Source organism: Struthio camelus, chromosome 19, assembly GCF_040807025.1.
Source record: "Struthio camelus isolate bStrCam1 chromosome 19, bStrCam1.hap1, whole genome shotgun sequence".
Taxonomy (NCBI): domain Eukaryota; kingdom Metazoa; phylum Chordata; class Aves; order Struthioniformes; family Struthionidae; genus Struthio; species Struthio camelus.
In genome coordinates, this window is record NC_090960.1 from 14,680,059 (window position 1) to 14,690,472 (window position 10,414).

The 10,414-nt window shown below is 46.1% G+C and overlaps 1 protein-coding gene across 1 annotated transcript in view; it reads left to right on the forward strand.

Moving 5' to 3' along the window:
- The window catches only part of LOC104137786 (myosin heavy chain, skeletal muscle, adult), a 30,278-nt gene extending 20,402 nt beyond the window's left edge, over positions 1–9,876 (forward strand). Inside the window, exons 19-40 of the mRNA XM_068914064.1 lie at positions 38–155; positions 364–487; positions 915–1,051; positions 1,142–1,397; positions 2,845–3,087; positions 3,194–3,370; positions 3,451–3,596; positions 3,688–3,778; positions 3,871–4,260; positions 4,510–4,636; positions 4,741–4,859; positions 5,168–5,364; positions 5,924–6,107; positions 6,194–6,359; positions 6,531–6,655; positions 6,853–7,161; positions 7,261–7,464; positions 7,757–7,882; positions 7,977–8,147; positions 8,236–8,340; positions 8,480–8,575; positions 9,593–9,876. Coding sequence (XP_068770165.1) covers positions 38–155; positions 364–487; positions 915–1,051; positions 1,142–1,397; positions 2,845–3,087; positions 3,194–3,370; positions 3,451–3,596; positions 3,688–3,778; positions 3,871–4,260; positions 4,510–4,636; positions 4,741–4,859; positions 5,168–5,364; positions 5,924–6,107; positions 6,194–6,359; positions 6,531–6,655; positions 6,853–7,161; positions 7,261–7,464; positions 7,757–7,882; positions 7,977–8,147; positions 8,236–8,340; positions 8,480–8,575; positions 9,593–9,745 — 3,764 coding nt within the window. The 3' untranslated portion in view covers positions 9,746–9,876. The remainder of the gene's footprint in view (positions 1–37; positions 156–363; positions 488–914; positions 1,052–1,141; positions 1,398–2,844; positions 3,088–3,193; positions 3,371–3,450; positions 3,597–3,687; positions 3,779–3,870; positions 4,261–4,509; positions 4,637–4,740; positions 4,860–5,167; positions 5,365–5,923; positions 6,108–6,193; positions 6,360–6,530; positions 6,656–6,852; positions 7,162–7,260; positions 7,465–7,756; positions 7,883–7,976; positions 8,148–8,235; positions 8,341–8,479; positions 8,576–9,592) is intronic.
- The last annotated feature ends 538 nt before the right edge of the window (positions 9,877–10,414 follow it).

Consider the following 10,414-nt stretch of genomic DNA (forward strand, 5'->3'; position numbering starts at 1 on the left):
ACAGAATATAGTATTCATGTGTGCTCTCAACTGTTAGGTGCCATGGAACATGAACTGGTGCTGCACCAGCTGCGGTGCAACGGTGTGCTGGAAGGGATCAGAATTTGCAGGAAAGGATTTCCCAACAGAGTCCTGTATGCAGATTTTAAACAGAGGTCAGACTGCTCCCCTTACTGACTCATTTTGGCCATGTTGAGTACCTTGTGGAATTTAAGCACGTTCATCTATGGTAACTAAATCCATTTGTAAAGTTTAGATTTAGTAGCGGTGTAATGTTCTCAAAAGTTCTTAGACCCTTTCTTGCAGTGTATCAGCCAATTGGTTTCAACAACAGACCTCTTTATATTCTGTTTTCTCCCCCAGATACAAAGTATTAAATGCAAGTGCTATTCCAGAAGGACAGTTCATTGACAGCAAGAAGGCTTGCGAGAAACTTCTGGGATCAATTGATATAGACCACACTCAATATAAATTTGGTCACACCAAGGTAAAACAGAACTGTTTCATTCAAGTACTCTGTGTTTTTGGTTTGTAGAGCTTGAGAACAATGCTCAAATTCTCATGGCAGAGTGTGAAATTATCAAATAGTATATTTAAAACAAATAAAAAATAGTATTTTTTGACTCAATACTTAATTAAAACTGCGAAATTCATTGCCATAGGATCATAGGATGATCCTATTTCAGGGTTCCTAATTTAAGACAAAGTTGTAGAATAAAAGAACTAAAGGCTAATAAAATAAAGACATAAGGTCTGGCTCATATAGTTCCTAAACTGAAAGTTACTGCAAGCTTGGCGATATCACTACATGCTTTCTTTGGACTTTTGCTCTTTTTCTTAACTTCCCATATTATCTGTTTTGAGGACAGGATACTGGGCTACACTGAATGATGATTTTTATATTCTTGTCTAAGGTGTTCTTCAAAGCTGGATTGGTAGGTCTCCTGGAGGAGATGAGAGATGAGAAGCTGGCACAGCTCATCACTCGCACGCAGGCCAGGTGCAGGGGCTTCCTGATGAGGGTAGAGTACCAGAAAATGGTTGAGAGGAGGTACACTTTTCTTCAAATTAGGCTTACTGTACTTGGCTTACTAGGTCATCACAGTTTAAATATTTAATATTCTTTTGAATTACCTTTCAGAGAGTCCATCTTCTGCATCCAGTACAACATTCGTGCATTCATGAATGTCAAGCATTGGCCTTGGATGAAACTGTTCTTCAAGATCAAGCCCTTGCTGAGGAGTGCAGAATCAGAGAAGGAGATGGCCAATATGAAACAAGAGTTTGAGAAAACGAAGGAAGAGCTTGCAAAGTCTGAGGCCAAAAGGAAGGAGCTGGAGGAGAAAATGGTGAAGCTGGTGCAGGAGAAAAATGACCTTCAGCTCCAAGTGCAGGCTGTGAGTGCTACCAGTGTGCCTGATCTGAACTGAATTTTGATGATAAGGTTTATATGTACAACTACATTTTCAGAAGACACGTAGAAACTATGATTGTGATTCAATTCTATAGTATTTCATTAAGTAGTGCTCTTAAAAATTTAATTAGTTGCAATGAGGATTGTCAGGAGATTGTGAACAAGGCATCACTGGATCATCTTTACACCATGAGTGAGACTTTTCTAGGATGATTCTCGAGAGTTCTGTCATTTACCTTCAGTAAAACTGCATCAGACAAAACAAGAAACTCTTTACTTTCAGGTAGCATAATTTTTGTTCTTCTAGGCTAGGTTTTCATACCTCTCCAATACCTATATGTCCATTCTTATACACACATGATCAGGAATCCTTAGGAAAAGATACGATGGCATATCTTTATTTTCTTTATTCTCAACTAAACATGACAATTTGCTTCTTTCCAGCGTAGGTGGCATCCTAGCTGCTAGGGACAGTACTGTGTTATGATTTTGAACATAAACCTAATTGAGAGGAAACAGAATTTAATTTTCTCACTCACCATCCTAAAACACTCAGAGAGATGAACTGGAATCATTGCATGATATTAGGTGGTATATGTATGGCATTGTAAGCTGTGATTTCTAAATTAAATCATTCACAGAATTGACTGTATCCAAAAAATAATACTATGCAATACATGTGACATGTAGGTAAGATAAGTGGTCCCCTTATTAAAACATCTTGAACCGTAAAAAGATTTAAAAAAATCTGTTCACTGCTAAAATTATCATTTCTCTGTCACAGTATATCTGCTAGACTGAAAAGTGAGATAAAACACAAGCAACAAACACTACAGTATGTCTGCTGCAAGAAGTCTAAAATCAGATTTTGAAAATGGCTCAATTTGTAAAAGTTCCTATTCTTCTTAGCTGATGAGAGTCTAATTAAGAAAAGCTGAAGCTGCTGGATGCTGAGTATTTTTTGAGAAATGGTGATGAGAACTGAAATCATAATTGCTCTCAAAAACAGTAGGGTGAACAAACAGAAACACAGGACTGATGTCAGCATAACTGTGACTTTGCTGTTTATATGTAGCTTGGCATATAGTTATCATTCAGCATATTATAAGTGTTTGAAAATATGGAAGATCTCCTATGATTAACCAAAAATGTATATGCTTTGTTGTAATATTGATCTTGATGAGATAAGTATGGAATCTAAACCTTACACATGTATATAAATACTTAGGCCTTCATACAGATTAAACAAATTTTGTCTGGTGTTAGATTTAAATATTACCCATTTCAAAAACCACTCCAGACAATTCAAAGTCAATTTTACTTTACATTACTTTACATTGCAAAATTGCTATCCAGGATTCTAAAGATAAAGCTAAGAATTTCAACATCCTGCAGAAGATATATCCAGAAACATTATATTTTCCCAACAGGAAGCTGATGCTCTAGCTGATGCTGAGGAAAGATGTGACCAACTCATCAAAACCAAAATCCAGCTGGAAGCCAAAGTTAAGGAGGTGACAGAAAGGGCGGAGGACGAGGAGGAAATCAATGCGGAGCTGACAGCCAAGAAGAGGAAACTGGAGGACGAATGTTCAGAGCTGAAGAAAGATATCGATGACCTGGAGTTAACGCTGGCTAAGGTTGAGAAGGAAAAGCATGCCACCGAAAACAAGGTAGAATGCACGAGATGTCACTCTCACGCCAGAAAAGAACTCAGTGTTGTTAACGCTGTACAGTTTTAAACAATATTTTTTATCTACACTTGCTGCCTTCTCACAGGTGAAAAACCTCACTGAGGAGATGGCAGCCCTGGATGAAACCATCGTAAAGCTGACAAAAGAGAAGAAAGCCCTCCAAGAGGCCCACCAGCAGACACTGGATGACCTGCAGGCAGAAGAGGACAAAGTCAATACGCTGACCAAAGCTAAAACCAAGCTGGAGCAGCAAGTGGATGATGTAAGCACACACACATCCAGTAAAAACAGTTATGGAGTTAGGCCTGGCTGGCAGAGCATTCACGGCCTTGTTCTGTTTAGCTCGAAGGGTCCCTGGAGCAAGAGAAGAAACTGCGCATGGACCTTGAGCGAGCCAAGAGGAAACTCGAGGGAGACCTGAAGCTGGCCCATGACACCATAATGGACTTGGAAAACGACAAGCAGCAGCTGGATGAGAAACTGAAGAAGTAAGTGTGGTTGTGGGGCACCTTTGCACTGTGCAGGTGCACATATGCTTTCCGTTGGGCTCTAACAAACAAAGTTTTGCTTTGTGCAAAGGAAAGACTTTGAAATCAGCCAGATCCAGAGCAAGATCGAGGATGAACAAGTTCTTGGCATGCAATTGCAGAAGAAGATCAAGGAGCTGCAGGCAAGTCTTTGTTCCAACCCTTCTCTCACAGGCCTCGACAGAGGCCAGGTAGGAGCAGGGCATGGGTGTGAACGGTGCCTAATGTTCCCCAGGCCCGTATTGAGGAACTGGAGGAGGAAATCGAGGCCGAGCGGACCTCTCGGGCCAAAGCAGAGAAGCATCGGGCTGACCTCTCCAGGGAGCTAGAGGAGATCAGTGAGCGCCTGGAAGAAGCAGGGGGGGCCACGGCAGCTCAGATCGAGATGAACAAGAAGCGTGAGGCAGAATTTCAGAAGATGCGCCGGGACCTTGAAGAGGCCACTCTGCAGCATGAAGCCACAGCCGCCGCCTTGCGGAAGAAGCATGCGGACAGCACAGCTGAGCTTGGGGAGCAGATAGACAGCCTTCAGCGTGTCAAGCAGAAGCTGGAGAAGGAGAAGAGTGAGCTGAAGATGGAGATTGACGACTTGGCCAGTAACATGGAGTCTGTCTCCAAAGCCAAGGTACAGACATATTTATTGATAGCAATTTGAAAACAATGGAACATTTATGTTTAATCTTATCTTATTTAAATATGATCAGGTTATAATATAACTGTCTTTCTCCAAATCTATTATACAGAACTGTATTTGTATGCACCTTATCCCATGGAGAAATACATAGACTGCATCTTCTGGCCACATTTTCCTGCTGTAAAAATAAGGAAGATTCCAGAAATTAATCCTCCTTTCTTATGTCTATTTGATACCTAGGCAAATCTGGAGAAGATGTGCCGCACTCTGGAAGATCAGCTGAGTGAATTTAAAACAAAGGAAGAGCAGAATCAGCGCATGATCAGTGATCTAAGTGCTCAAAGAGCTCGTCTACAGACAGAATCTGGTGAGGCATCTCCGTCTCCAGTTTGGAAATAGGAGAACCTCCTAAATAGTGTTATTAGTTTACGAATGGCTATTAAAATATTTTCTGACTATAAATTTTCCCAGGTGAATATGCACGTCAGGTGGAAGAAAAAGATGCTTTGATTTCTCAGCTTTCTAGAGGAAAACAGGCTTTTACTCAACAGATTGAGGAACTGAAGCGGCAACTAGAGGAAGAGATAAAGGTGAAGATATTTACTACTACATATGAGATGCGTATTTTACGTTGCATTGTTTCTGGTTTCAAGAGCTGGAAAGGTAATTTAATTTAAAAGATTTTAATTAAAAAAACATAACCACATTAGGCCACCCAATCCAGGCCCTGCTAGTGTAAAACTCCTCCCAACTTTCTGCAGCATATCAGAGAACACCTTCCCTTGTTTCAGCTTTAAATTTTTCATACAGTGGCTTATTCACTACTTCCTTGGGATAATATTCCCGTGTATAAATGCCAGGGTGTATCTACTCCTTGTTCCAATTCTTGCCTCCCCAGGCCAAGAATGCCCTGGCCCACGCCTTGCAGTCTGCACGCCATGACTGTGACTTGCTCCGGGAACAATATGAAGAGGAGCAGGAAGCCAAGGGTGAGCTGCAGCGCGCCCTGTCCAAGGCTAACAGTGAAGTGGCTCAGTGGAGAACCAAATATGAGACGGACGCCATTCAGCGCACGGAGGAACTGGAGGAGGCCAAGTATGTGGTAGTGGGGTGCAAAGAAGCCAGAGGAGACTGCGAGTGCAAAAGGGACTTTGAACTATAGGCGGTGTGGTTTGGGAAAGGCAAAGGCAAATATGCTCATCAGGCTAAGAATGGCAGAAATGAGGCCCCGCACTGTGGAGTGCAGGGAAGCCAAATACATGGGAAGGTGAAGAAGGCTGGCAGACACTAATAAGGGAAATTTGAAAAGACCATTGAGACAGTGACAGAAAGAAGCCAAGACTAGGTAGGGGAGGGGTGATAGGTAGAGGACAGTGTGTGGTATGGAGGGTGTGGTTATGAAAAGCCCAAGGCAAATAGGCCATAGGACAAAGAATGCAAGAGAGAGGCAATGTACGGGATGTGCAGAGGGGTTGCTAGGGCCTGGGGAAAGGAAAAGGGAGCAAAAAGACATGCTGGGGCAGGCTCTACACTGTGTGTGCATGGGATCAAATACCGCAAAGTGGCTACGCATGCCATTGTGGAAAGCACCCTGGCTGCACAAAAGCTGCTTCCCTTTGCTTCCTCACTGGGAGCTGTATTTACCATCTCCCAGGAAGAAGCTGGCACAGCGTCTGCAGGAAGCGGAGGAACACGTTGAGGCCGTGAACGCCAAATGCGCTTCCCTGGAAAAGACAAAGCAGCGGCTGCAGAATGAAGTGGAGGACCTGATGATCGACGTGGAAAGAGCAAACGCTGCTTGCGCAGCTCTGGACAAGAAGCAGAAGAACTTTGACAAGGTAACCTGGGCTCCCGCCCTGTGGTCTGGGGACGGGGCATCCCCTCATGACTGCCACGTCCATACTCAGGCCCTGTTGCTCTTCAGATCCTGGCAGAGTGGAAGCAGAAGTATGAGGAAACGCAGGCTGAGCTGGAAGCCTCCCAGAAGGAGTCGCGCTCCCTCAGCACGGAGCTGTTTAAGATGAAGAATGCCTATGAGGAGTCCTTGGACCACCTGGAAACGCTGAAGCGTGAGAACAAGAACTTGCAGCGTAAGTCCCGGGCGCTCTGCTCCTGACTGGGCTTTCCCACAAGCCTGTCTGTCCACCACCCCACATGGGTCCCTGCCCGCAGTGCTGCGAGGGTGCGAGTCACCGTGGGGCGGCAGGGCCTTTCCCCTCCTGCTCAATGCCTGACCCTGCCATTTGTCTCTGTCCCTACAGAGGAGATTGCTGACCTCACGGAGCAGATTGCAGAGGGAGGAAAGGCCATTCATGAGCTGGAGAAAGTGAAGAAGCAGGTTGAGCAGGAGAAATCTGAAATCCAGGCTGCTCTGGAGGAAGCTGAGGTACACGGCCGTAATCACTGGTGTCCACACTAAAAATACGAGCAGCGGGGAAATTTGGCTACGAAATGTGTGGTTCTCCTCTACCCTGGCTATGGAGCGTAGCCAGCTCAGATTTCCTGACGCACTATGTGAGAGAGCACTTGGCAGGTAAGCAGTAGATTGAGTCACGGGATAACTCTCCCCATCCATTCTTCCAGGCCTCCCTGGAACATGAAGAAGGGAAGATCCTGCGCCTCCAGCTGGAGCTGAACCAGGTGAAGTCTGAGATTGACCGCAAGATAGCAGAAAAAGATGAGGAAATCGACCAGCTGAAGAGAAACCACCTCAGAATTGTGGAGTCCTTGCAGAGCAGCCTTGATGCAGAGATCAGGAGCAGGAATGAAGCCCTGAGGCTGAAGAAGAAGATGGAGGGAGACCTGAATGAAATGGAGATCCAGCTGAGCCACGCCAACCGCGTGGCGGCAGAGGCCCAAAAGAACCTGAGAAACACACAGGCAGTGCTCAAGGTCCGTTAAGCAGAGATAGAAACAAGTGAATGGCTTAGCTCATTTCTTCAGTGCCAAGAATACTATGCCTGCTGATAATTTCTGCTGCCTCATTTACAGGATACCCAGATACACTTGGACGACGCTCTCAGGACGCAGGAGGACCTGAAGGAGCAGGTGGCCATGGTGGAGCGCAGAGCAAACCTGCTGCAGGCTGAAATTGAGGAGCTACGGGCAGCCCTGGAGCAGACGGAGCGGTCGAGGAAGGTGGCGGAGCAGGAGCTGCTGGATGCAACGGAACGTGTGCAGCTCCTTCATACCCAGGTAAGGGCTTGGTGTGGAAACCAGTTGTGCAGACACTTAACGCAGCAGAGGGCTGCTTATGTGTCAGAGGATAGGTCATGACAATCGTCTAGGGTGGCCTCTATACCACTGTCCACAGGGAAGGCATGCTCACAGCCCACTGCTTGATTTGCCACTGATGTTTTGTCAACAACCATTTAAAAAAGAATTCCAGCTTCTGAATAGGAAATCGGAAAAGAAAAGACTCGGTTCTGACTGTAGGTTGGGTATTTCAGGCCTAGGAATTCAAACCATGCAATTTCTGTTTGCACAGAACACCAGCTTGATCAACACCAAGAAGAAGCTGGAAACGGACATTTCCCAAATTCAGAGTGAAATGGAGGAGACGATCCAGGAAGCCCGCAATGCTGAAGAGAAGGCCAAGAAGGCCATCACAGATGTGAGCTGGGGGCCTCCTTTCATTGCTGGTGGTGGATGGATTCTGCCCCAACATGTCCCCTGTCCCAAACCGGCTCTGCTCCTTCACTCTCCAGGCAGCCATGATGGCAGAAGAGCTGAAGAAGGAGCAGGACACCAGCGCCCACCTGGAGAGGATGAAGAAGAACCTGGACCAGACGGTGAAGGACCTGCAGCACCGCCTGGATGAGGCTGAGCAGCTGGCGCTGAAAGGAGGCAAGAAGCAAATCCAGAAGCTGGAGGCCAGGGTGCGTATAGGGCAGGTATTTGTGCATCAGGGAGCACGTTCCATGGGGCACCACCGGGCAGGCTGCAAGGATGGGCTTCTCATTGCAGGTGCGGGAGCTGGAAGGGGAGGTGGATGCCGAGCAGAAGCGCAGCGCTGAAGCCGTGAAGGGTGTGCGCAAATACGAGAGGAGGGTGAAGGAGCTGACCTACCAGGTAAGGCAGGAGGTCTCTTTGTGCTGACACAACCTTCTCCCAAGAAGCCAAAACGTTTTAATGTGATTCCCATGGGGAAATGTTATTTTTGTTGTGGGGAAACCAATGCACTCTCTTTCCTGCTTACAAACTGCTCTAGTCTGAGGAAGACCGGAAGAATATTCTCAGGCTGCAGGACCTGGTGGACAAGCTGCAAATGAAAGTGAAATCCTACAAGAGACAGTCTGAAGAGGCTGTAAGTGTTGCCCAGAGTGGTGGCAAGAGTCACTTTCCAAGGGGGGGTAGCATGCTCATTGAGGAGATGATTATGAGAAACGTGGGAACTGCCATTGGTCCACAAGGGACGGCTTTAGCGTCTTTGACAGGCTGATAAATCACCCTGGTGCTTGGGTACCAAACAAGACAGAGAAAAAGAGAGCAAAGGCAAGACCAAGTGCAGATAAAAATTTTTAGGTATACAAGATCTGTGTAGTTTGCAAGAAGCAGTCCTTAGTTAATAATACAACAAGTACAACACATCTATTAGTTTTTAAAAGAACTTTCATCAAAAATTTCATCAAAAAGTCTTGAATTTCATCAAAAAATCATGAATTTCACATAGGTATCTCTAGGAAAGATTCCTGGGCACTCCCAAGACACACTGTGCAGCACTGCGTTTAGATTTGTGTGTGGAGACCTTGCCTTCTTCTGGGCATTGTGCAGTCAGGGATGAACTGAGGGAAGTCCTACAGCCTCTGGTGTTAGGAATCTCTGAGCGTGGCATCTTTGCTGCAGAGTCCAGTACAGACAAGGGTTGCTGCACTCTGCTGAGGGGACAATTTGTGAGATCTCACGGACTCGCCATCTCTTACAAATTCCTAACCTTGCCTCAGGGACTTAGAAGGCCCGAGGGACTTACCTGATAACTAGTTACACGTTTAGTAGCCAGACTAACAAATCTTCTTTTCAGTTAAAGCACCACCCGGACTATTTCCGTCTCAGCTTCCAGAGAGCAGAAGGGTGATAAAAATTGCAGGGTTAATCCCGTTCTGTGTTCAGACCCTGTTTGGCTTGGTCTAGAAGGGAATCTTCTAAACAAGGGAGACTGAGGAGGTCTGTGTGAAGCTTATGGGAAAGCAGTGGTGTGTAGGGGATGGAGGGTCTAAGGCTTCCCCTTCCTCCACCCAGGGAACAGCCCCTCAAGTCCCATCGGCAGGAGGACTGGAAACCCCTGCCCTGGGCTCTTCACCACCACCTCCCTCTCCCCCTACAGGAGGAGCTGTCCAATGTCAACCTCTCCAAATTCCGCAAGATCCAGCACGAGCTGGAAGAAGCCGAGGAGCGGGCTGACATTGCAGAGTCGCAGGTCAACAAGCTCCGAGCCAAGAGCCGGGAGTTTCACAGGAAGATAGAAGAGGAAGAGTGAGGATGTCATGGGGCAGCAAAGTGATGAGGGTCGTGCACAAAATGTGAAACCCCCCCGTCACTTCCTTCTGTAACTAGTCTTTGTAACAGCCCCTGTGCCTAGAGAATAAAGACCATAGATTCCTTTGCATACACACCCTGAGCAGTGGCTTCTTTTCTTTCTCCCTGGTTCCCTCATTAAGCTTTGGATATTGCTGAATGGTTAACTTTAACTCTGACCATCAGCTACCAGCATTGCTGCATAAGTTTTCACTGCCCAGTCAGCTAAAACCACAGGTGACCGCATACTTTTCCTGGCTGGGGGAAGGAAGGAACTAATACAAACTCTAGATGGAGGAACTGCAAACTTACAAGCTAGCAATTCATGTAGAGACAGTCCAACCTGTGCTCCCTTCTGTCTCCAACAGCTCCTTGCACTGCTCTTGCCCTCACAGACTCATCGTGTTTTTCCAGTTGTGTTTTAGCACAGTATACATGCCTCACGAGGGGCAAGAGTGAGCAATTCCTTTTCTTTTTCCTGTCCCCTCTCTTGTTTGTGATCTTGGCAATCACAAATCCTAAACACAGTCTCTGAGAAAGTTATCACCTGCTGCGGTGTTTTGCATTGTGAAGAACAGACAGTTCTGTAGGAGAGCCAATTTTCAGCAGGCGCAGCACTGTGTTATGACAC